Below are 27,298 nucleotides of genomic sequence, written 5' to 3' on the forward strand. Positions count from 1 at the left end.
AGAGCAAAGGACTTATTTTCAAAAGTTGACAGTATATTTTGTATTAACTTGTCAATGGCATCAATAATGGATTTACCTCTTCTGAAACCAAATTGTGATGATGTACAAATTCGGAACACTTTCAGTTGCTCTGGAAAAATACTCTGACTCATACACATATTGAAGCAAAGTGTCAGTGGGTCAACAAAAGTATAAATCAATCTCTTTAACAGATTATTAGATATATTGTAGATGTCATTACTATCTGAATTGTTTAGTCTTTTAGCTGCATCAATTGTGTCAGATGGCTTGATTGATTTGTACGATAAAAATAATGAATTAATACAATTAGCTTTTAATGAATTTAAACTACTATTAATAACTGTACAAGTGTTCACTTTAATATTTTTTATTGAGTCAATAAAAAAATTACTAAAGTCTTCTGAAGTAATATCAGTTTGAAGCCTGTAAGTAATGGGGTGTTAACCATGGATACTGAAATTATATGTACCTGATATGTCTATTCCTGTTTGAAAAATGTTGTAAGGCTCCATGATATTACATCATAAATACTTCCACTATCAAGGCTATGCCTGTAGATTTTGATAATGGTGTGTTAAACTGCGGGTTAAGGAAGAGAAAAATTGTATAATTTTCCCAGAACTGTTTAGAATTTGGACAAATAATTATAATTTATATGTTTTACAATACAACCCAATGATAATATTATAAAACTTTTGAAACCTTTAAACCTTCTTTGATGTTTCAGCTGATGTTCATCAAAGAGGCTAAAAGATTTTTTATCCTTTAAATTTTATAAAATATTTACTTTATTTAAAATCAGGGAATTGGGAAAATATAAATAAAAATAAATCTGGCCTTAACAGTTTTATTTCTTAGGTTGTGAGCAAGGCCTATAATTCATAATGTGTTAATTATGTATATGATTTGTTTGTTTACCATGTGGACTAATCTTTACAGTCTGAATGTTTAACGGTACAGAAGAGATAAAGAGGCTGAAGGCTGAGCTGGAGCGAGTGAATGGGGAGGCAGATAAACGTGCAGGGCAAGAGACTTCAACAATGCGCAGACAGTACGACTTGGAGTTGATCACTTTGAGAGACCAGCTAAGAGTCTCTCAACAGGTAGAGCTTAGGGTAGTTAGAAATTATAAAAAATATTGGTTAAGGAATGGGCTGTGAAGATTTCAAGCTGTGGAATATAGAATATGTACATTTTCTGAAGCCTTACATATTGGCTTATTATAACGAGGGGTATCCAATTACAAAGTAAGTTTCCCTGTTCTGTAAAAAGACGCGTACGTAACACAGCGTGCAGCTGTGGGCGGGGATATGTAGCACGGTTCGGTTGGCAATAGGTGCGCCGGTCACTGGCCCATTGTCACGCTTCTCAGTCAGTTGCTGCCCAAACATCATGGAGACTCCACTGCGTTCTGCCGCCAGTTGCGAAGTCCGTAGTGTTATTCGTTTCTTGACCGCCAAAAACGAAACTGCCGTTGAAATTCATCGTCAGTTGTGTCAAGTGTATGGTGAACATGTTATGTCCGTTCAGATGGTCCGTCGTTGGCGTGCAATGTTTTTGGAAGGAAGAGAAAATGTTCATGACGATGAGCGTAGTGGCCGACCGGCCAATTCTCGGCAACCTGACGTCATTAATGCTGTACGAGCAGTTATTGACAATGATAAGCGAGTGACTCTCGATGAAATTATGGATAAACTGCCGTCAAGTGTTGAAGTTAGCCGGTCATCTGTGCACAATATCATGACAGAAGATCTTTAGCTTGCAAAAGTGTGTGCAAGATGGGTGCCTCGCTTATTGAGCAATGCCCATAAACAACAACGAATGGCTGCTGCCCAGTCTTTCTTGCGATTGTTTGACGATGAAGATGAAAACCTTTTCAGTAGAATAGTCACTGGTGATGAAACATGGATTCACCACTCAACTCCAGAGACCAAACGCCAGAGTATGGTGTGGCAAAAAAAAAGGAGAGGCAGCTCCTCAAAAAGCCAAAGTTTTTGAGTCGGCAGGAAAGGTAATGGCTACAGTTTTTTGGGACTGCCGTGGAGTGTTATTGATTGACTATCTTCCTCGTGGCGAAACCATAAATGCAGAAAGGTATTGTGAAGTTCTCACCAGACTTCGGCGGGCAATACAGAATAAACGGCGCGGACTTTTGTCGCGCACGGTTCTGCTTATTCAAGATAACGCCCGACCACACGCTGCTCGTGCAACAATGGAACTTTTGAGGAAATTTAAGTGGGATGTTTTTGGTCATCCTCCATACTCACCAGATCTTGCGTCTAGCGATTTTCATCTGTTTCCGGAGCTGAAAAGACACCTTGGCGGTCGGTGATTTGCCAACAGCGATGACCTTCAAAATGAGGTGGATACTTGGCTTAAAAATTTGGTGGGTGAATTTTGTGGTGCTGGAATAAAAAAACTACTTCCTAGATACCAAGAGTGCTTAGAAAGGGATGGTAACTATGTAGAAAAATAAGGTATGATGTAAAAAGTTGAATAAATGTGTTTCAGTTATTTTTTGAGTCTTTTTAACTTTTTCATAATTAATGGAAACTTACTTTTTGGATACCCCTCGTAACACTACCATTACCCAATTACAAATTCATTTTTTTCTACTAGCAGTTGAAGACAAAATTCTGTTCTGTGCTGCTTAAGACACATAAATAAAAGTAATAAAATTTAATATTTCATGACGACCATATTAATGAATTATGCTTTGTAAAGAAAGTTTAAATAAAATAAATGCGAGGGCCATTTTTTCAACCTCCGATCTCATTCTCTGATGGCCAGACATGTGGCAGGTCTGCAGTGTGAACAGTAGTCAATAATGCATCTACCCCACTTCAACATTTCACTGCCGAGTTCAAGTAGTTAGTTTACTCAGAGTTGCAGTCACGTAAACATGGCTACCCTTAATGATTCTACTGCCAAATGTAAATTGAGGGATGTTATTCATTTCCTGCAAGCAGATGGGATGTATTTATAGAGAAAACACTGTAAGTAATGGTGTTGCACATGAATGGTGTAGAAAGTTTAAAGATGACCGAACTGACATATGCTCGATGAAGGAGGTCAAGAGCACAACAGTCTGTTGTGTTATGGAAAAAATTGACAAAGTGCTTAGAGACAAGATTTGGTTAAAAAAGATTTGTGCTCCCTGGATACAAAAAATGTTGACTGACACCCACTAAATTAGAGGCAATAGAAACACCCAATACAGGCACAATAGAGGCACCCATGTTTATGCAAAAGCAGCTCAGCACATTGAAAAAACCGACTACTTGAACTTGGCAGTGACAAATGTTGTAGCAGGGAAGATTGTGTGATCAACTTCTAATTCACAACGTGCAACCTGCCATGTGTCTGGCCGTCATGGCATGAGATTGGAGATTGAAAAAAACGCCTTTGTAGAACAGTTTTTCTTTTGTAAGTTTGGTATTAAATTAGTGTCTAGACTTTTATAGACAATTTTAAACATATTAAATCTGTATGATGATAAGATTTATAATGACTGTAGGAGCGCGACAGGAAGTATGCAGAGGTTAGCCAACTACAGAGGGAATGTGAGCGACTGCAAGCTCTGGTAGACCAGGGCAGACTGCCGGCAGGTACAGACAATTACCGGCGTGACCAACGGTTTGAGCAGGCTTACCAGGAGTTACAGCGGATGGATACAGACTGCCAGCAGCTGCAGAAGGAGAATCATTCATTGCGTGACAGCCTCATCAGACTGGAGGAGAGGTAGTGTCTCTGTACTTTGTGAGGGGATAGGGTCAGTAATTATTGACTCTTTTTAATTAGAAACTTTGATGTTTTAACTGCTTTGTAGTAATTTCAGTATCTCGTTTAAAAATTTTAAAGTTTTTGTTAGAATATGTTAAAATGTGTGATATATAAAAAATAAAGTGACATCAAAAATAATCTCAGAATCAATAAAAGAGTAATTTAATAAATACAGTAAAATCTTGATCAACCATGAGCAAATAGGGAGTTTAATAGAAACATTATTATACCTCCAAAACATAACCTCAATCAATGAATTATAGACAGATATCAATCTAACAGTAATGTATTTTGCAGCAAAAATAAATTAAACACAATTGTAATATCAAATAAAACTATTTATAATATGATAAAAACATCAATACAATAGTTACAAATGTTGCAAAATAGTGTACAGTAACATAAACTTACAGGTGAAATAGTTCATGTAGCTTGGTCAGTCATTTTCCTCTGGCTCTTTGATGCTCAAGCTTACACCGCGGAAATATTTAGCATTTTTCGGAGTAGTAGTGTCTGCGTTGCATTGGCCTCTTCTTGACTTATAAACCATTCTATACACTTGGATTCGGACAGCACCTTTTTCAGCCTCTGAGTGGCTAATAGTTTGTTTTTTACAATAGTTTGAACATTTGTCTTCATCAGTTCCTTCTTCTCTTGGTGGCACTTGCGCTGGCAACAGTTTCATCATCACTCAAAATTTGAAATCTCTGTCCTCTCTGTCACACTCTTAACAACTCTGATACTGCTTCTGATGTCAAATTTGTACTGATTTGTAAATTATTGTATAAACTGACCATCTCGTCAACTGTAACACTCTCAGGTTCCTCATATTCTTCACCGTCAGATTTAGGCCAAAGTTTATTCCAGCCGTTCTTTAGATTTTACATTGACAAATCACTCCATGCTTGGTTTAATATTCATGAGTGATAGGCCTATCAAATGCTGTTTCTCGTACTATTTATTTATTCGTTGTGTTTGTAATGTGTTCGTGAATTTTAAACTATGACGACTCCAGATGGATAATCCTCGCTTTAAATATTTATTGACACCGACACCAGAAGATGACTTATTAAAAGTTGAAACTATATTAGTGTATGATAACAGTTTTGACAAAGGTACGTAGTTATTTTTATTAGTTAATCCGCAGTTCAGGGCTATTATATAATATGGAACTTAATAAAAATATTGTAAGACCTTTAAACTGTTTTACAGACGTTGATTCATCACATGAAAACAAACTTTCGATAAACATTTTTCTATAACGACATTTTTTGTTTTCGATGATACTTAATCCATGGACTGTAAAAGTGAATTTGTGCTACTGGGAGGAAGAGGCATATTATGTTGCCATCATCACTTTTTATTTCACAAGTAGTGTGCATTGGGGTGTTGTCTAATAGCAATAGCACTTTCTGGGTCAACTTTTTTGGCCAAATCAGCTCTACCCCACCCCCCCCCCCCCCCACCCCCCCCCCCCCCCACCCCCCCCCCCCCCCACCCCCCCCCCCCCCCACCCCCCCCCCCCCCCACCCCCCCCCCCCCCCATTCACTTACATTTTTAATTTTGTGTCTAAAAGAATAAGTTAATTTATACGCTGGGAAAAATCTAAGAACCATTAAGAATGCTTGGCTCCTGTTGTTCAATATAAAGCTCAAGAATATAAGCCAGAGAAATAAGCCCAAAGCCTATCTTCCAATATTCCCAGGTTTTAGAGGTATAGGTTCCTAGTGACAAAATTTGTGCTTACCTGAAAAGCATACAATCTTCTATTAAATGGACGCTGAAAGAACATAAATTAATTGGGTTTCGGATTGGTTTATGTGTAGTAGAGAAATAAATCTACTATATTCTATTCTACCTTGGACATACTGGTTAGGGATCATTGTTTCAAGTTTTGGAAGAATTATGGTTTATGCCCATGCCACATTTTGTGTGGCACATGACTGCAATGTATTAAGTCTAAGAGGTGTAAGAAAGTCAAGGGAATAGTGGAGAGCGACCGTGAAACGGATGTTCTGTCATTAGGGAAAATCTAATAAGTTAGCAAACGACAACCGGATGTCGTAATTAGTTAAGTCAAAGTAAAGGACCCTGAAACTCACGGGACAGCCACCTTACGCCTAAGAAAAAATGTAAATAGGTATTAAAATTAGTAATTAGAGATCCTCTATAACAATAAATAAGGAGTAGTCCCAATGTTGTAAATTTAATTAATAATTAATATGGTAATAATACCGTCCTAACCTTGAAAAATAAGTTGCCCTGGTTATTGGGGAATCTACGTTACTAAGATTTTCCAAGTAAATCAATGTGTATATATTGGGGATCTACTGTTGATGTAAATCCTGGTGCAAGAAAATTTTTAAATCATAAAAGGAGAAAACTTAAAGATTATGTTCTAAGTCTCAGCCACCGGTTATTTATATTCATGTCGGCACAAATGATGTGTGTCTATGGTTTATAAATGGTGGGGCTGGGATCATGATGGTGGTTGTGGTCAAGAAAGAGGGTTTTGCCACAGGGCATGGCTGAGCTGCTGTATACTTGTAAAGACTGAATTTCCTATATGCTAAGATAAATTTTAAAAATAGCATCTTAGAGGCGTCGGGATATCAATGACCATAGCTCTAGATTAATCTTAACGAGCAGTTTAGTTTTTGATGATGTAACAACTTTTAGATGTTGAATTTTTATTGATTCTGTACAATTGTATTCGTAGGCACTCCACCTTGCTATAATAGACGGAACGGCACCGCTAAGATAGTAGTCGGGTCATAACTTTGAATTGGGTCCACATTTAATGCTCTTCTCACGTTACTAAAATATCTACTTCTAAACAAACGCTCACTTTCCGATTCGGTGGCTCCCATCCTCTCTAGCAATGCCCTGCAGCCCTTCCCTGTCGCTCCTAATCCTTTTGTGCCTTCCTGTGGGCCCACTACTGGGTTTCCTTCCCCGTGATCCTTCACCAAGATTTCCCGTGAGCCCTCTCCTGTGCGTTCAATAGCTTCTTCGGGAAACGGGTCGTACGGGGATGAAGGCGATCACCTAGACACTCTTAGGCTGGTACATCAAAATGTCCAGGGTATTATGCCTAAACTGGCCCAGATTGAGGTTTATTGGTGGATCTGCTCTCGCCTCAAATCCTATGTTTTCTCAGAACACTTTCTGAGAGAATCAGAGATGAATATTTTTTTTTGTCTGGGTTTAGGGTCGTGTCCAGTTATTGTCGGTCCGTTAAGGGGCGAGGTGGCGTGTGCATCTTGGTTCACGAGGGTCTGAGGCATTGTCATGCTGTTGACGTTTTCGAGATTTTGCAAGGAGGGTTCTTGTGAGCTGGCCAGTGTTTCAGTGGATTTAAGCGGTTCTCAATATTTAGTTATCTCTGTTTACAGACCTCCACATTCAGATTTCAGTAACATTGAATTGTTCTTTAATTCTTTAACTGATTGTCTTAGTTCTATTTTGAAATCTGGCGTAAGGGTTCTTATTGCTGGTGATTTTAATATTGACATGTGTTCTGATAATGAAACTGCCAGACAACTGTCTCATCTCATTACTTCTTTTGGGCTTAGAGATACAGTAAAATCGTATACCAGGGAGTTTAATGGGTCTACGTCACTAATTGACAACATCTTTACGAACATCAATCCAAGTGAGCTGGTCACTCCAAGTTGTCATAACGGCAGTATCGGACCACCATGCTCAGGTTGGTGAATCTCAAGGTTAATGTGTCTCCTATGATAAATACTCCTAAGTTCAAACTCAAACGTCAAATTTCAGATAACAGCATCCATGTTTTAAGACACTTGTTGGCAAATGAAATGTGGGCTAATGTTCTTAGTGCACAAGATGTGAACTCCAAGTTCTCACTTTTCCTATCTACTTTTTCATATTATTTTAATTTAATTGCTCCTATAAAGAAGGTAAAATAACCAGAAAACCAAATCTTTTACGAAGTGTGGTTTTCAATAAAGATTTGCTTCAGCTCCAAGAGAAGGTGATCACTATGTATTCTCTGACGAAACACCTTGGTTCTGGACATCCCTTGCGAAAATCTTACCGTGATCTTAAGAAACAGTTTCGGACTAGAGTTTCGCTCTGCTAAGGCTGGGTTGGTTTATAAACACATCACGAAGGCCAAGAACAAAAACAGGGCCGTTTGGAACATCATTAAGGACATTCAGCCCAACAAAAAGTCTAAGGATTTTACCTGTTTACTCCATTAAGAATGAAAGTGGTTCCTTAGTGGTCGATCCGACTGTTATCTCATGTCAGTTTAATTCTTTCTTCACCCAGATGGGCCGAACGTCCTTGGAGGCGGTTCTTGGAATGTTGACCGACCCACAACGAGTGTGTCATGCGATGCGGACAGTTGTACCTTCACTTTTCCTGTGGCCAACAGTATGTTCGGGAAGTAATCGCAGTAGTAAAATCCTTAAAAGCCCGGCCACACCTCAGGGGCTGATGGGATGTCTTCTAGCCTTCTGAAGGATGTTGCTGAGCAGCTGGCTTGGCCTTTGGCCCACATTGCGAATGCTACCTTCGAAAGTGGTGTATTTCCCATGTATTCTAAAGCAAGCAATAGTTAAACCACTACTGAAAAAAGGGAAGCCCATATGACATCGAAAACTATAGGGCCCATATCTAATCCTATCAACGTTTTCAAAAGTCTTGGAAAAGCTGTATCTTGTTCGTTTAACTGTCGTTTTTATCGCATAATAATGTCATTTTTGAAAAGCAATTTGGCTTCAGACGTGGCTTCCTCGACACTTGATGCCGTTTTTGGACTTCATCAATCATGTTTCTATTGCCTTGGATGAACGTCAGCATTCGTTTGGTGTTTTCTTGGATCTCCGAAAAAGCGTTCGATGTTTGTCAATCATGGGCTCTTGTTATGCAAACTACAAAACCTTGGAATTAGGGGTACGCATTTGACTGGTGTCTTCATATTTGATGGGGCGTAGCCAGGTAGTTGAAATTCCCTTTGTTGACCACTCTGGTTGCTTGAGTCATCGAGTATCCTCTGTGAAAACAGTGAAGTCAGGGGTACCCCAAGGCTCTGTCCTTGGCCCAGTCTTATTCCTATTATTTGTTAATGACATCTCATCTAGTGTGGGCGGAGGAAATCTGTGCTTATTTGCTGACGGACATGTCTTTCAATATGTCACATAAAAATAGGGAAAACCTGGAATATTGATATTTTTGTACAAGGCAGCTGTCTTCTTCAATGGATGGAAGAAAGATGACCTTACTGTGAACACTGCAAAGACGACATTCCTGGATTTTAATATTAGAGCACCCATGAATGGTGATAGTGGAAGTTCATCCATTATTTTAGGCGATTCCGTTTATTAACTCGTCACAATTTACAAACTTCTTGGGTGTGATTTTGGACTCAAGCCTGAACTTTCACCTTCACATGGACAAGGTGTGTGGGAAATTATGCAGCGGCATATTTTTATTACGTAGACTCTCCCAGTTTTTCTAGTACTGAAATTCTTCTGGCTGGCTATTATGGGTGCATTTACCCACATCTTGCTTATGGACTTCCAATATGGGGCTCTGAAAACACAAAGACCCTATACATCTTTCGTTTGCAGGAAGAAATCTCTAAGGATTGTATTAGGGCTGGGCAAGAAGTCAATCATGCAGGGGTTTTTTCCGATCAAACAAAATTCTTACATTCCCAAGCCTATACATACTCGAAAACCTTAACCTTCTTTAAGAAAAATATGCACATTTTTACCTCTGATTCTCCTACTCATTACAACTTAAGAAACTCCATCTGTATACCTGTACCAAAACACCGTACCTCATTTTTTGAAAACCAGTTATATTTTTCAGCAATCAAAATTATTTAATAGTCTCCCACTGGAAATAAAAGCAGAAACTGTTGTTAGCAAATTTAGAAAAAGACTTAAGTGTTTTTTGATTGATGGAGAGTTTTTACTCTGTAAGAGATTATCTAATGTACAAATAAGATGTTTAGTTATTTTATCTTTTGTTTTTATTATTATTGTAAATTATTGACCATTGTCATGCAATGTTAATTGTTAATTGACAAATAAACACTTTGACTTTGACTTTGACTTTGTGAACTAAAGAGGGATTTTGGTTGTGGAATGTTCTGGAGGGAGACGTGGATGTTCCTCACTATGAAAATTGTCTATTTTTCGTTTCGGCAATAGATCAATTTTATTTCTCAAATCTTACTTTAAATAGTTGAAACAAAATGTATGTAAGTAATGGTATAACATATATAGTATAACAAAGCAGTGAAATATGGAATACTACAGGACTCCATACTTGATCCACTGCTGAGTATTTCATATGTGTTAATGACCGGTCTCAGTTATGCCAGTCATAAATGCTGATGACCACAACTTTTTTATGTATTGAAAAATATTTTTAGTGGACTTAATTTTATACTTTCCTACTGAGTGGCGCAGTGTCTATTAATATTAGCACATATACCACACAATTCTCTTGTGACTATTGGTTTTGGTGGTGAGCATGTTAAATGTGGACATTACTCTAGCTATAATATAGAATGTTAACACTTTTCTAGTACATTGTCTACTAATGTTAGCACATACAAGAAACTGTTAAAAAAAATATGGTGATTTTTTTTAGTTTCCAGAGGTAGTGTATATTTGTTGTATAATTTTTGTTGGTGTTATAATGTGCATGTCTCTGACGTATGCCAATAAATTCGGCGATTTTAAATGTTCAGTTAATTTGTTGACTGTCAAAGTATACTTGAATCATGAAATATTAAAAGTCATCCGCATTTTAGTCATTCTCTTGCTCTTCATTGCTCACAGAACCGATCAAAATCGAGTCATACAACTTTCTTTTTCTGCTTTATTGGCAACTTTACCTTCTAGGTAGGCTTTTTTTTATCAGGTGGCATCATTTGACCAGGCTGAACGGCCAAGCAGAAAAATGTCTGGCAATTCAGTCCACAGTTTATTGTGGACCTTATATGTAACCTTTACACTCCGAGCTGAACACAAAATTGAAAAAAAGTGCTTATGGCAAATGAAAGTCTTTCATTGCATGACTTTCTTTTACTTTCTTCAGATACTGTTTGTCCTTATATAAAAAAGTGGCCACCACTTTTTAAAGTCCAACATATCAGCTTGTGCTTGAGTCACAATACATTTTCCAACTTTAAGCACTTTCCAAAGTTCAGTTATCTCATGAATGCTAAAAATTCTGTCAATTTGTTTGGATCATCCTCTTCATCAGACTGAAATCTCAGTCACAGGGCAAGTAACTGTGTCCCCTGACTAGAAAAAAAGTACTGAATCTTCTGACATTTTTTCAAATCAAGTTAAAAATAAAAGAAATCTTGTTAGAGCCTATTTTTTTTATTTTGCCCACACGGCAATTGTCCGAAAAAGTACCTAGATCTGTGATGTTGTTTTGGACATGTATTTAAAAATCTTATAAAAAGGAGCACATTTCATCGGGACATTTTCACCCTTCAACCTTCATAGTTACACATAAATACTGCTGGTTTTTAGTTTTAATATTTTTGATACAAAACTCATTGACTGTTAGTTGTCGAAGGTCTTGTTCTTCAAAAGAGACATATTCTGCATGACATCAAAAGCTATGAAAAGGACATTCGTTTCAGCCTAACCTTCATCAGAGGCTTAATGTTGTAATGCTTCATAAAATGTACGACTATGTCGTCTCTGTTCACTATGACCTCTGCCCCCGCTACTCTTTTACCAGTTTCAGTTATGCGGGGGATTTAATTTTTAAAATTAACCTTCAATTCAAGAAGCATCCTCAAGCTTTGGCAAGATAAAACCTCTCTGATATACAGAGGAGCACAAACCTCTCTGATATACAGAGGAGCACAATGGTTCACTCTAGTTGGGCTTATACAACTGTTAGTTGCTTTGGAATATTAATCTTCCATGGGAACTACTGACTTCTACATCAACACATTATCAATGAAAGAAAAGCAGTAAAAATTAATTAATAGCCAAGCATGGTAAAATTTTATGATGGCTGCCAGGATGTTAGTCCAGTCCTTTTTCTTCTCAATAAAGGAAAACAAAATAAGCTCTTGGATACTTAGTTTTCACTTACCTAACAAAATGTAAACGTTATAAATTATTGTATAATTATATACAAGTAGTCTAAGTAGTTTTTTTGTGTGATACAAGTTATCTAATTTAATAACATTGAAAAAGTTTCATTTCTTTAACTTTTTTTTATTTCTAGCAAGCTCAAATATTGGGAAAAGCAGATGAAGAAAGACTTCTCAAGGACAGAAAACTTGTTCTGTTGGTTGACTTGGATCAAACATTAATACACACGACAAATGATAACATTCCAAACAAACTTAAGGGTGAGTTTAGAGATTTAAATTTATTTTGTTAGAAGTTAATGAATAGCAGACTAATATTATTTTGTTGACTAACTAATGCCATTCAAATAAGTGAATCATGAAATGTTAAAACCGGCATCAGTCATTTCCTAGGCTAAAATCACTTTTGGCAATTTTAAAAACTACATTACAAGACACACATTTTGGTGTTATAAAGACATCAGTCAAGAGTTCTGAAAGTGTGCTTTAATTTGATTGGAAAATTGCATATTCTTTTTTGAAAGGCTATAAGTTGTTGAACCCATGCTCCTTTAACCGAACTACTCTATTAATAAAAACAGCTGACTGCTTCCTTGATCTCACACTGTCATTCACTTCACTAACTGTCAGTGGAGTTTATGTTTTCAGCCATTTGTGTAAAGACTTAAGTTTCTCTTAGTTTTTGTTTAATTAAAACTATTTTAGCTAAGAGTGAAAGCGAAGAACATGAACACTGTGCACCAAAACAATCCTTCTAAAAGAGTATAAAGATGCAAGTGAATAAAAAAAAAAATAAAATAAAAGAAGTGATTTTAAAAAGAAAGGCCTATGAAAAAAACCATAAGGAAACTAAGTGCTTGAAAAAAAAGGATTGTAAGTAAGTGTGTATTTTACTTTTGTAAATTTTTGTTGCTGTGTTGTTATTTTTTATTATACCTTTTTGAAAACGCAAAGCCGAAATATTAAAGGAACTTATATCAAGAAGTCTAATAATTGATGTGTGTGGTGTGTGTGTGTGTGTGGTGTGTGTGTGTGTGTTGTGTGTGTGTGTGTGTGTGTGTGTGTTGTGTGTGTTTAGTCATAACATGGAAAAACACAAAATCTAAGTAAACTAAATCCTATACTAAAGAATCTTTTTGAAAACATAATCATTTTAATTTTGGGAAACATGCAATTGAATTTTTGATGAAGATTATTCCAATGTTTTATTGTTATGAAATTGTGATAAATGTTAATTTTAATTTAATACTTCCAATGTGTTATATTTCAAGATTTAACAAACTAAAATTTATCAGTGGTTTAAAAATCAACAACAATTTACTTGGAACTCCCATTGTTTTTTGGGTCCAGTATTTTGCACTCTGTAACAACTGGACAGACTAGAACTGGAGACCATCACTGCTACAACACACAAGAAATAGACATCACTTTGCTCTTGAAAACACACCACCTAAGTTTTATATGAGAGGAAACCATCATACAAAGGAGCAATCTAATTTCAACCATTCTACCAGACTCACTGAAGAAAACACCAGTCAAACAACCTGAAGAACTCACTCAAAAGTTGGTTTCTCCAGCAACCCTTCTACACTATTCAAGAGTTCATAAACTGGAAATCAATTGCATCATGAACTGATATTTTAAATTTTTATGTTCTGTATGTCCTTTATTGTATTGACAAAAATTCTAAACTCAACGTTTATGAATAAAGAATAATTGTCTATTGTCTATTGTAAAGAATAAATAAAAACTGTTGTTTTAACATGTTGACTACAGCAGAATCCTTATGGGGCACAGTGCAAGTAGTTGGCCTTAGTCATGATACCGCAGCAATGAAGGTGTTTAAATTTTGAAAAAGATACACTTAATTAAATAATTTTTAATTGTAATTTATTATGTATTTGTTTTGATACTTTTTAAAGTATGGTGTTGAACTATAAGAAATGTCCGTTAAAATTAAACCAATCTCTTATCACCAGATTGCCGCACAATTTTAGAAAATACACTATTTTATCAATTGGCAAAATAAATGCATATTAAGCTACGTATAAATGTATAAAATAATGAATGAAGAAAATTTTCAAAAACTATTGAATGAAAAAATGTTTTTTTAACAAAAGTGTAGGAAATTTTATGAGCATTCCAGACCACTATTACTTTCTTATCTAGCTTCATATATAAATTAGCTGTGAGACATATACTTTTGTTAATCTATTTTATCCATAATTTATTTTATAATGATAAAGGAGGATATTTGGTAATCTTTTGAGATAGAGAACTCCCACGTTACAAATTGAATATAAAAATTAAAATTTCTTCCAAAACCAAAGAGAAACTGGAACAAAACTACAATTAAATAAAATGAATAACTGCTAGTTGTTATCACTTCTCATGAAGTCAGCTTAAGAAGTCACATAGATGACTTAGTGCTACTACTTATCATAATCTATCAAAAATTTTATCTAGAATGTTCTGTATTACTACACTGATTTGACATCTTGCACCAGGATCATACAAAATATATAATATTCCACTTTTTTGTAAATCTAATTTAAAATTTTAAATCTGACACCATTCACTTAAAGGTATGTACAGTGTATGAGTAAAGGACTTTTTAACCTGTTGACGAGTGCGCACGGCATTTTGCCGTGCAAAAAAAAAACGTGCGCCACGTAGAACACAAAAAACAAAAAACTGTTAAATGTTAATAAACTTGTTTATTATAGTTTAAATGTATAAAAAAAATACATTGTAGATTGTTAAAACCAATAACCCACGTTTTAAAACTTTGCTAGTGTGTGATACTGCTCAAAACAAGGATATATACAAGGGCAACCTCACATGTTGAACATTCATAGTTGGTTTCTTTTCTTCTTCTTTCCAGTTCGAGTGGTGTGTTTACATGCACACATACACTGCCTAGATTTTGTGTAGTTTTACGCTTCTTTGTGTCATTCTGGGGAAAGTGGCCTTATAAAATGGCGACCTTGGAGGCGTAGCGTGGGTCTTGTGTCCTGCCTCTGTAAAATAGTTTTTAAAATTATCACCAGGTGCCACCACGATACAGGACTAGCAACACTGTTACAGCGACACTATTAGGAACAACTGAAAAGTTCCAAAAATCTCCGCTAGATGCCACAATAAGTCAGTGAGAAACGAACTTACAGTCATTAGTCTGCAACGGAAAATGCCGTGCTCCCCTCATAATAACTCTATATGAAGAGGGAGGTTCACACTGGAGCTTCCTACTCTTCAGTAGAGGAGGACAATAATTTCTTTTACTATGACTCTTTTAAGGGGAAAAATTATCCCTCTACTGAACTTATTGCAAATAAGCTATGTGCACATCTGAGCGGTAACCATTAAACCTGTGATCAAGATGACCAAACGACCCAACAAACAAACTGTTATGATTGTGGTTTTTTTACCTGCTATGTGATAGACTGGATTGTATACAATATTATTAACGATGGAACCCAAGTCTTAAACAAATCAAAGAAAACAAGTTTAAGCGAGGCTGATCTTATACAAAAACGCTCTATATGGCTTATATAATAAAAAACAATGTCATTAATTGAAAAACAAGAACTTTGGTCAATTATTTTTAAAGTATATGAACATGTGAAACCATCAGTTTCCTCCCACTGCCAATCCCAGTTCACACAAAGCATTACCACATTTAAACACAGGAGAAACTGAATCAACAGGACTGATGGTAGTGTTCTAAATAACAACGAGTGGACTCAAGTTAAACATAGTAAAACCACGCCTAGAAGTAAACATATCAATGATAAATACACTATTCAAGAGAGGTTGGGCATGTCAAACAAAATATATTCTGGGTCAAAGTAATAACGTTCCAAAAATATTTTTAAAATGAAAATAAAACTCCAAGCAAGATTAATAATGGAAAAAAGATAACAAATAAATAACAAAACATCAAGAAATAGGAATATTTATACTAAAGTGAATAAACTCAAGAACAGAATAAATGCAGAATTCTACTCAGATAGTCAAGGAAGAGGTATAATCGAAATAATTAATAATTTTAGTAAAGGAAAAATAAACTTGGATGGATTAGTTACTCCAGGAGCTACTATCAAAACTGTTCTGAATAATGCTGCCAAAATCTCATTGTAAGCCACTTATAATAATAGCAGGAACTAATGACATGTTGCAGAAATCTACTACAACATTCTACAACAAACTAGAAAATGAACTACGCATTCTTAGTAAGATAGAGCCGTGTGCATCACAACGATCCCTCAGCGACTACGATGCACACAAGAATAACCCTATTACATGATGACATTGCCTTGGTAAACAATTATATAAGAGAAATAACAATACGAATGAAGAATGTACACCTTATTGATCTGGACGTATTGAGGGACAATGTCATTTTACAACGCATGGACTGCATTTAAATTATCAGGGAAGAAAAAGCTGTCCTATATGATTATTGATGCACTCGAGAATATTAATGAAACACTTGTCACTTGGAACCCGCTGATACAACTACTCAACCTATTTCAAAAACCTGCTGATCACCTTCCCCAACTACACTTCAGTTAAATCACAGACAGGTAACTCTTACAGGGGAAAATATACTAATTAATTGAAGGACAATTTTAAAAATGTGATATCACAGTTCTTGTATAATGAGCAGGTTGCTTTTGCTCACTGCATTTCTGCGGATCTTGACAGTAAGAGTAATATGAGTGCAGGTGTGGCAACGATTTTTAAGGAACAGTTTTGGAAAGCCTTTGTGCTGCCTTTCCCATCCTACTTATCACGTCAAAAGTTTACAAAATGGTGCTACAATATATGGACTGATCACTAAACCTAAGTATTACAATAAACCTACTATAGAAGACTATAGTTTAGCATTTCAAACATCTGACAGAAGACTTCATCAGAAGAGGATTGAAATACCTTTATATGCCCACCTGTGGGTTGTACTAGAGACAAAATTTTCGCCAAGTGTTTTTGCTGCAAACATAATAAAATTTCAACAACTTTCTGGAGCTTCATATTCGAATAATCACATATAATGAACATTCTAAACAAGAACTAAAGAAACGGACTTCCATACCTTGACTTTGTGAAGACTCTGAACAATTTCATTCCTCACAACTTACAGTTAAGATACCTGCTGGCATTGTTGACCAGCCAGCCAAACTTCTCATCCATGATGGAGTTTCCCACCCTTACTTCCCTCGAAGGAAATGTCTACCAGCTACAACCAGAGTTGTGAAATCAAGTTTCAGTGATGAGAGTGTCAATGTGAGTGAGGTGGTTAATCAGAGCCAGAGTGAAGTTTGTGCCTCATTTTTTATTCCAAATCCTCCGCCAAAGGGAATCATGTATAGACTTAACAAACAACCCAAGAATCGTTTCCAGAGAGGCATTTTGCACAATGCTACATGTTGTAATAAGCTAAACAATGTTACTGGTACTGAGATCAGTGTTAAGAATACTCCTATTGCCTTAAAATTATTCCACCAACAACATAAATTTTTTATCCGCAAAAATTGACCCATTGGAAGTTACTCTAGATGATATAAAACAGGGCATACTAATCGTTACAGAACATAAAATGAAAAAAGATGAAATTACCAGGCTTAATATTCTAAATTATAGCACTCACTCCTACTATGCTAGGTGCAGTATGAATGGTGGAGGTGTAATTATTTTGGCAAAAAACACCATTAAAATTAAAGAAATAATGTTTCCTGCAATAAAAAATTTATTATGTGATCAAATTTTTGAGCTATGTTTTGGTTTGAGGTTTATTGGGGTAAATTTAAAAATATTATTAGGTGGTATCTACAGGTCTCCAATCAATGTAAATGTGAATATATTCCTGGAAAATCTGAATTCGGTTTTTTAGCATTCTAAACCAATAGGTACAAGTATATAGTGATATGTGGAGATATTAACATCAACACCTTGACAAATTAATTCTTATGTGAAAAATCTAAAACACATATTAATAAAACAATACAATATGAAATACTTAATAGACTTCCCCACTAGATCAAACCGGCACTACTCAGTCAGCAATAGGACAATATTATAACCAATCTCAAACAATCACAGATTCAAGTTGAGTGTGTGAATGCAATGTTGTCAGATCATGATGGCCAGTTAGTTACAATATTCGATATATGTATCTAACTCAGTGCAACAACAAAATTATTCATTCAAGTATTCCAGGGTATTTTCTGATGAAAATATGAGAGATTTTAATCTAGCATTAAGTTTAGAAACATGGAGACAGCTTTATAAAGCTCCAGATCATTTAAAATATGACACCTTTATCCCAAATCTTTTTTAATATTACTTTAATACTTATTTTCCAATTGTAAAGGTCAGAAATTACTTAGGTAAAAAACCTTGGGTTAGCAAAGATCTAAAACTAGAAAAAAAGAAACTAATTACTGAAAGTAATGCTGCCCGAAGAACAAAATCGCAAAGAGACATTGACAACGTAAAACTTAAATATAATTACTTTTTAAAAATAAAATTATTCAAGAAAAACAAAATTACTATGCTAACAAAATTAAAAGATCTAAAAAATTGTCAAAGAGTCACTTGGAAAATCATTAACTATGAAACAGGTATTACTAAACCAAATACAAAAAAATATATACATCAGGCACAATAATAAAATAGTATCAGATCCTGGTAAAGTTAGTGACATTTTTAATAATTACTATGTAACTTCAAATTGAGGATAAAGCAAAATTTAACAACATCTCAAAAATCTTAGTTTTAATGCTTTTTAATAATTTTTGCAGATATTAATTTTTCAATGCAAACTAATTGATAGAGATGATATTTATTAGAATCACCAGAAGTCTAAAAAGTAGTTATAGCACTGGATATGATGACATACCAGTGCTCCAATATTAAAATATGCAATGGAATTTAATAACTGACCCACTGCTTCATATAGTTAATTCATCTTTCCTCTCTGGGCAATTCCCTGAAAAACTAAAAATTACAAAAATAAAACCTCTATTTAAAAAAGGCGATCAGTTTGATGCAGCACAATTATCGGCCACTTGCATTGCTCCCCAGTTATATCCAAAATATATGAACGTGCAATGTTTAACCAGCTGGTTGGACTATTTAGAAAGAAACAAATTACTTGATTAGCATACAACATGGGTTTAGAAAAAGTAAATCTGTAGTTTACAGCTGCCACTGATTTCATTGAGTCAGTGATTGATTCTGTGGATAGAGTGGAAAAGGGTTATAGGAGTATTTATGGATCTCCATAAAGCATTTGACAGTGTTAGTCATGCTAAGTTACTAACTAAGTTATCGCAGTTTGGTATCCATGGGAAGGAGTACAACTGGCTTAAAATCATATATACAAAACAGACAGCAGTTTGTGGAAATACATAATCTGAATAACAAGAACAAATTTAACTAGGTAAATATAATTCTAATTTAAAACAAACTTCTTATGGTGTTCCTCAAGGATCCATTTTGGGGCCACTTCTATTCCTCTGCTACCTAAAAGGAATTCCAGAGCTAAATAAATTATGCTTATACGCTGAATGATGCCACTCTAAAGAATTACTGCTTCATCTAAAGAGGAAATAGAGGAGTTTGCTTTTCTCAGCGTCTCAAAAGTAAATCAGTTTTTCAAAGAAAACAACTTAATTTTAAATCCGACAAAAACAAGCTATATGGAATTTGGTACCAACCAATGCAGAAATAAAAATTAATCCTCATATAGAAATAGATGAAGTGGCTATAGTTAAAGAAGAAGAAGTAAAGTTTTTGGGTTTAACGTTAGACAGTTCGCTGACATGGAATAAACATTCAGAAAAAATAGTTTCAAAAATTAACTCTTATATTTGGTATCTCATTATATGGATCCACATCAATAAAAAATTTAAATTCAATTTTAGTGATACAAAAAAAAAGCAATTCGTGTCATTTTAAAACTTAAATGGAATTGAAAAGTGTGAAGGATCACTTTCCTCAAACTGGGTATCATGACGGTTTACAGTGCAGATAATTATATATATTTATATATATATATATATGAAACTATAATGTCAGTGATGAACCGTTACTCATAGCTTAGGCAAGAGTGTGGTGAGGACCCATAATTATAATACAAGAAATAGAAATAATATGGCAGTAGCTCAACATAACTTACACTTTTTCTGTAAAAAAATAACCATATACATAGGAGCTAAATTTTTTAAATTTGCTGCCAAGCAATATATAAATTAATAGAAAATAATAAATTATTTAAAAGTAAACTTAAAAGCTATCTGACTGAAATGCCGTTGTACTCCTTTTTCTGAATTTTATACAATTCACAATAGTTTTTTACAATCATTAAAATTACATTGTATTATATTTAGTTAGATACTAATGTAAATCATATTTAGTAAACTTAACCATTTTACTTTCTTAATCATGTGACGCCATTCATGTACACCATGTGTAACGATCGAATAAAGATTTTTCTGATTCTGATTCATACGGGACCAAACGGCAAATGCTGTGCGCACTCATTTGGGTATGTTTTGCTGTACTCGTCAACAGGTTAATTTGAATAAATCCGTGATACCAATGCATGCAGTGTACTGTGTTCTCATGGATGTGTCACTAAATACAGAAATAGGTAGTCCACATTATCATTTCCTCTACTATTTTATTGAATGTTTGCTAAATATAAATACCACCAAACCCAACCCTCCTTTCTAAGAGAGTGTTTTTGAACTGATCATAATTAGCCTGTCTTCCCTATGCCTAAATGTATGTGATTTCAATGTGTGATTATTCTCAGTATTTTTGAAAGGTAAGCTAGCAAGTAGTAACAGTTCACTATCAACTTTTACTCTGACTGAGTAGGCCTAATGTGTTGTATAACAGTTAACCTATAATTCTCATCCTAGCTGTCACTTTTTCCCTGTGAATGTAGGTCATGTTTGTACCAGTCAATGCCAGCAAGTATTATTAGTTCACTCTAATCTGTGACTTGTAACTTTTAAGAGTAGATCCGTTTCTATACCACTTGGATATGCCTGTCAGTTTATGGTATGATGGGTATTATTGCATATTTGAAGATATTATCTAACATATCACTCTTATGAAGAGATAGTGATCTGAATCATATAAAAACTGTTTAAAAACGTTTCCTACCCTGTGTATTATTAATCTTGTATTTGGATCTCTTTTGCAAGGAGCTCAATAATGATTCTTTTCCTTGATTTGGCAGGACGTGTACCATTTTCAGCTGTACGGTCCAAGGTCACCCTGGTACCACACAAGGCTTCGGCCTGGTACTCAACAGTTCCTGTCCAAAGTGAGTCGCCAGTACGAGCTGCATATATGTACGTTCGGCGCACGCAACTATGCTCACATGATCGCTCACTTCTTAGATCCTGATGGCAAGTTCTTTTCACACAGGATACTCTCACGTGATGAATGCTTCAACCCTAACTCAAAGATGGCCAATTTAAAGTAAGTTATCTTGAGTTAAAAAATAAACACTAGGCTAGGTACTATTTCTTACTAAGATTATACTTCATCTACATTTTTTTATCTTTTTAGAATTATTTGGTGTAAATATTTTAAAACATAAAAAATACTGTACACTTACAAAGCAGGTGCCGCCTTCATCAGGTGTCTAATGGAACTATCTTTACTTCTTTTACTGTTCTTCCTCAAAAGCTTTCCAATCATTAGACACCACACTCAGTTAAATAAAACTGCAGTAGGGTTCATCAGAAAGTGCAGTTGAGGGAGGAGTCTATTTGTCATGTGACCTTGGAGCAGTAAAAATGTAAAATTTACATTTGAAGTTAGTAAAAAAAATTACTACTCAGTGGCTTATTTACGTGTTGAGATAAATGGGATGAAAGGAAATATTGTTTTGTATTAGCCTTTAACATGTAACTTAAAACTTTTTGTAGTAACTTAGTTTTAATATAAATTAAAAAATTCATATAAATAACACATAAACATTAATTTCCCATATTTTTAATAGTTAGAAAATACAAGTATCTTTGATACATATATATAATATATATATATATATATATATATATAATATACATATATATAAATAAAGGAATTAATATAATTTGCATAGTAGAATCATGTTATGTTCAATAAACATTAAATTTGGTAAGAACTTTATCAAATACATCTGAGAACTACATTCCTTTTCAAAGATATACTTCAGTACATAAAGGTGGGGATTTGTTACCTCAACGGTTTGGTTACACACTTTGGTTGTACTCAGTGTGTTTTTGAAATTTATTTATTCTAAAACAAATGGTTAACCCTTTTATTGCTACAGCTTCACTGAAAGCGACTCAGCTGTTTAGTCTCAAAGTGCTGGATCGTTGTCAGCAATTCTACATATTTTATGTAATAGATGCCTTAGTTATGTAATGTTTCTGGTCGCTAGAAGCAATTTCCTGTTCCAAAGGGTTCAGCCTTTTAATTTTTTCACTGTAAGTTGTCATGAGCTGTTTTATGTCTAAGATATATGAGCAAAAAAAGCAAGTCATTTGATTTTCTTGGTTCAGCTGGTTTGTTTTCTTGCCAATTTGCTGCCAAGCAATCTGTTTTGTTGTAATATTTCAGTGTTTATTTAGTGTAATACATTTTGTATTGTGAATTAGTATTTTTGTAATATGACTCACACCTATTATGATCGTGTTTATGTAATGGGATTGTGGTGTGAATCATGGAGCATGGAAACTTAATTGATGATGACTTGCTTCTGAAGGATATAATTTATTGAAGATGCTATGATATTTGTAGGAGTTATTGAAGGCGTTTATTTTGTAAGTAACCTTTTTCGTTTTATGAAGGTAATCTTTTTTAATCTTTGTCTCTGTATCACTAGTTCACTCACTGTGTTATAGTACAAGGTAGGAGTACAATATGTGTCATGTAATAGCCTTCGCTGAGGTTTTGTGAAATTTTCTCAATTCTATAGCTCATTTTATTATCAAGATCATGCAGAAAAGGAATGTTTACATCCCTTGGGAAGGCAAAAGAAACATTTTGTCTGTCTAATGATTAATAAGTTTGTACAGATTTTTTGTCATGTTTCATGTTTCAGATGAAATCTTTCTTGAAATATCTTGCCACATGGTATAATTTTTTTCATTAAGTTGGGTTTCATAAACAATGTTAAAATAATAAAAGTGTACTTACCAAAAGATGATGCTGTATGTGGTGGAATACTTAGGCTACATGTGTTAATGTCATATTTTAAAATCACATATGATTGTAGTCAGTTTGCTTACAAATTTATTGATTCTGCTATCTTCTTATTCCTATCATTGTTAGACATAAATTTAGTTTTTAAAATGTTCGCTAATGCTCAGCCCAAATCCTATGAAGTGACTTCATCGAATTCAGTGATATCTATACAGGGTGATTGATATTAATGGGTCAGCCATTTTGCTTGAAAAACTACTAGATATAATAAAAAGTTAAATAAACACTTCCCTAGATATTTTATTATAAACAATTTTTAGTGGTTTAAAACTTTTATTTCAGTAATTTTGTTCAAAAATGTTGTTGTTGACAGTTCCCATTTAAAAATTGTCCAATTCAATAAAATTTAAAAACCACTGAATACAAGAACAAGAACACAAGAATAAAAATGTCTTAAAATTGCATTTTATACTTGAAATCAACACTAAAAGTGATGTTTGTATTGAAAATGTTTGAGTTAACCGTCATTTTGGGAAAATGACTGACATAACAAAAATTTTAAAACCATAAATATTGCTTGTAATAAAATTCCCAGGGAAGTGTCTATTTAACTTACAATATCTCCTTGTAGTTTTCAAGTGAAATGGCTGGAACACTTAAATCAATCACCCTGTATAGAAATGTAGCTTCATGTAAAATTTCAAGGCTATAGGTTAGACAAACAGACAAATAGACGGACATAAATGAAATTCAGCTCCTCGAGTGATAGGCTTTGCTAATGCTCAGCCATTCATCTGTTTTGTTAAAGAACCAGCTGAATAAAACAAACAAATCGTATTAATAAAGACAGAATGATTTGTTCTCTATTTAGTGAATCAAATAACTGCTTGAAATAGCTCTGACTGCTGCTGACGGATTATAGAGAAATACTGTGTACACTAAAATGTGGTACTCATGTAAAACTACTGCATTACAATATACACAAGTGAAGACATGTGCAGCTCTCTTTGAAGTCACTGGAAGTCACCTTCCTCTCCCAATTTATCAAACACAGATAAAAAATATACAAAACCCAATTAATATGTAGATTGGTTTTACTTCTTTGCTTGTTCCCAAATAATGTTTAAAGTGATAAAAAAATGTTATTTACTCTATCACGAATCATATATACATGTACATACAAATCAGATATTCAGCAATGCAATTCCTTTATAGGACTATAAATATATTATTCTTAAAGGTACACAACTTTTGTTAATTCTTGCAAAAGTATAGTGGGTCACATGATGCAACTTTATAACAATCAAGCGCATTTATATTGAGTTAATTTGTGTGAGCTTTTGACATTCAAAAGGGTTAAGAGAAGTTTATTCTTAAAATAAAATAATCTGTAGGTCTGTTTTTTTTATGTTGGTAGGGCCTTATTTCCTTGTGGAGATGAGATGGTTTGTATAATAGATGACAGAGAAGATGTCTGGAACTTTGCTCCGAACCTGATACACGTTAAGCCCTACCACTTCTTCCAGCACACAGGAGACATTAACGCCCCACCCGGCCTTGCCAAGGATGAAAACGATGAGAAAGAAGGTTTTGATTTCTCACAGTTTGCTCAAGGTGGGTTTTCATAATTCCATTAAGAATGTAATGAAATCTGTTGAAATAACATTAAATGTATTATTCTTGATTTTACTCAAGATATACTGCACATATTTTAACCAAATATGTGCAGCAAAAAAACCTTAGTAAGTAACAACCTGTGTCAGCCTGAGTTATTTATAGTGGCAGACAGTGCGGCACAGCTGAGCTGTGCGGCAACTTTTAGATTGATTAGGATCAAGTCCTGGTGTAGCAGTTAAAGAATGTCATTGTAGTATTATGTATCAGTTTTAAATGGATTCATTTTTAGTTTTAGATTCATATTTTATGAGGTTTGCAAATGTTTTTGGCTTTACACATTTTATATTTTTACTAAAATTATTTTTATTTCCTTTTTTTACCTTGTTATAAGTTACAAAATGCAAATCTAAGTTAAAATCGAAAAATAAATTATTATCAGAAGAGACCAATTAAGTATCAGAGCTGGTACAATCCAAATGCAGGTTTTTGATAGTGTTTTTGTTCTACAATATCATTAAGAAAATCAAATTAGGTTATTGTCAGTAGTAATACTGGATTAATTTTACGAACCTAGATGAGGTTCTTCATTGTCAGAAAGGTAAAACTGGTTGTAAATAGTAATAAGAACAAATACACTTATCACCTTAGTATTAGTATTTCTATTTCAGTGACCAGATCCGCATTTAAGCACGTGCTGTTCTGTGCTCACGCACAGGGGAGGGAGAGGTGGCAAAATTTAATAATAATTAATTCATATTCATTATAAAATATTTTCAAAGCATAAACATAACTAATATGTAATGTTATATTACTCATGAATCATGCTATAAGTTAGTCTGGATGATGGCAGCGCACTATAATGTACATACATTTTTTAATTTATCAACACATACTGTTCTAGAGGGAAATCTGCTACCACGCTGCCTACCGTTCTACTATTCCCAGATAAAAAAAGTAATCACATTACCCAAATTTGAATATAACCACGATCTAATTAGTATTAGAGTAACATTTAAGAATAGCTTGTTTATTTTTTTCTATTATGCGTAACGAAACATACTATCTGGTTGAGACCAGTTTTTTATAAAAGATAGATTTATAATTTGTTTTAGTATTTAATTTTAGAATGTTATATGAATAAAAGTTGTTATCAAATTACCATCTTAACTTTTATTCTTGGCTGGGTGGTTAAAAAAAAACTCGGGATTGGTGATTGCTACTGAGCTTTTAAAGTTATTATCTTTGGTGTGTAATTTTGTAAACTACTATTCAAAACTTTAGTTTTAATACTGGTTTTATTGAATAAATTTTGTTAATTTATTGGTGCCTATGCATGCTAACCGCCAGACTGCCGAGGGCGATGTTGCCATAATTGTGTGCGACCCACTTGTGCCCTGGACTGCATTACTCGTGGAAACTTTGGACCTACAGCAGTATTTAATTGCTTGTTATGAAGCATTTTTCAAATATTTATCAGAATGTGCTTCATGAACTCACTAACTGAGTAAAAACCACAAGACATCAAGTAGTGTTTTAATGGGGTTTTAAATTTTTTTGAATTGGTTTCTAAATTTAGAGTTTCAGAGAGATTGTTAATGAGTTTTTGATCCCAGCTTGAGAAGGGAGGCGTTCAAACGCTGCTGTTCTATGCTGTCTGGTTCGAAAGCGCTTGTCTCATATCTTTGTATATCACTGCCCTGTGTCTATATACACATCGTTAGTAAAATAGTCTTTAAAATATACAAGCTGGGTATATTTTCCCATATGAGGCTGACACGTGGATATTATTCACATAAATCAATAAAAGGACAGGACCCAAGATAGATCCCTGTGGGACTCCTTGGGATACTATAATACTACTTGATACTGCATTCTGGACCTGAATATATTGACTTCTGCTGCTGAAGTATGAGTGGAGCCATTGATGTGCTATCACCTGTACACCACAGCCTTCCAGCTTGTGTAGCAGTAACCATGATTAACAGTATCAAATGCTTTTAAGAGATCAAGAAAGAGACTGTGTCCTTTGATTAGTCTGAAAGCATTCTACAATCTACAAGTTGTGTGATTGCTTTAACAGTTGATTTTTTCTTGATCTGAAACAAAATTGTTGATCAGACAAAACTTTTTGTTTTTGAAAAAATTAAGAAGTTGGTCCAGGAACAGTTTTTCAAAAATTTTACCAGAAGCAGCTAAAATTGAAAATTGGTTGATAGTTACCAGCTATCTTTGGATCACCTCTTTTTGAAATGGGCACCACTTTTTCCAATTGGAATGTGGATGGAAAGGTGCCAGTTTCGAAAGAAACTTGTATGATTTTTGTCAATAGACTTAAAATGTGTTGATAACATTGTTTTATAAGTCAAATTGATATACCATTTATGTCATTGGAAGTTATAGCTGAAATAATTCGTACAATACGTTCCATTTTGTTCTTACATACAGAGCCATATTTTGGCCTTTTTTATACTCATTTGAATTATGGAATAAGACTATGGGGTAATTCAAGTTCTGAAAAATAAGTCTTTCTATGGCAGAAAAATGCAGTAAGA

At 34.4% G+C, this 27,298-nt stretch overlaps 2 protein-coding genes across 6 annotated transcripts in view; both read left to right on the forward strand.

Moving 5' to 3' along the window:
- LOC124354576 (spindle pole body component 110-like) overlaps positions 1-3,781 on the forward strand; it is a 38,695-nt gene extending 34,914 nt beyond the window's left edge. For all 5 annotated transcript variants that reach the window (XM_046805139.1, XM_046805138.1, XM_046805141.1 and 2 more), the window contains 2 exons: positions 982-1,124; positions 3,539-3,781. In XM_046805139.1, coding sequence (XP_046661095.1) covers positions 982-1,124; positions 3,539-3,766 — 371 coding nt within the window. In that variant the 3' untranslated portion in view covers positions 3,767-3,781. The remainder of the gene's footprint in view (positions 1-981; positions 1,125-3,538) is intronic.
- A 4,323-nt stretch (positions 3,782-8,104) lies between these two features.
- LOC124355765 (RNA polymerase II subunit A C-terminal domain phosphatase-like) overlaps positions 8,105-27,298 on the forward strand; it is a 42,352-nt gene continuing 23,158 nt past the window's right edge. The window contains 4 exon segments of the mRNA XM_046806920.1: positions 8,105-8,209; positions 12,050-12,177; positions 21,171-21,413; positions 24,547-24,743. Of these exon segments, the coding sequence (XP_046662876.1) occupies positions 8,105-8,209; positions 12,050-12,177; positions 21,171-21,413; positions 24,547-24,743 (673 nt within the window).

Source organism: Homalodisca vitripennis, chromosome 2 (genome assembly GCF_021130785.1).
Source record: "Homalodisca vitripennis isolate AUS2020 chromosome 2, UT_GWSS_2.1, whole genome shotgun sequence".
Taxonomy (NCBI): Eukaryota; Metazoa; Arthropoda; class Insecta; order Hemiptera; family Cicadellidae; genus Homalodisca; species Homalodisca vitripennis.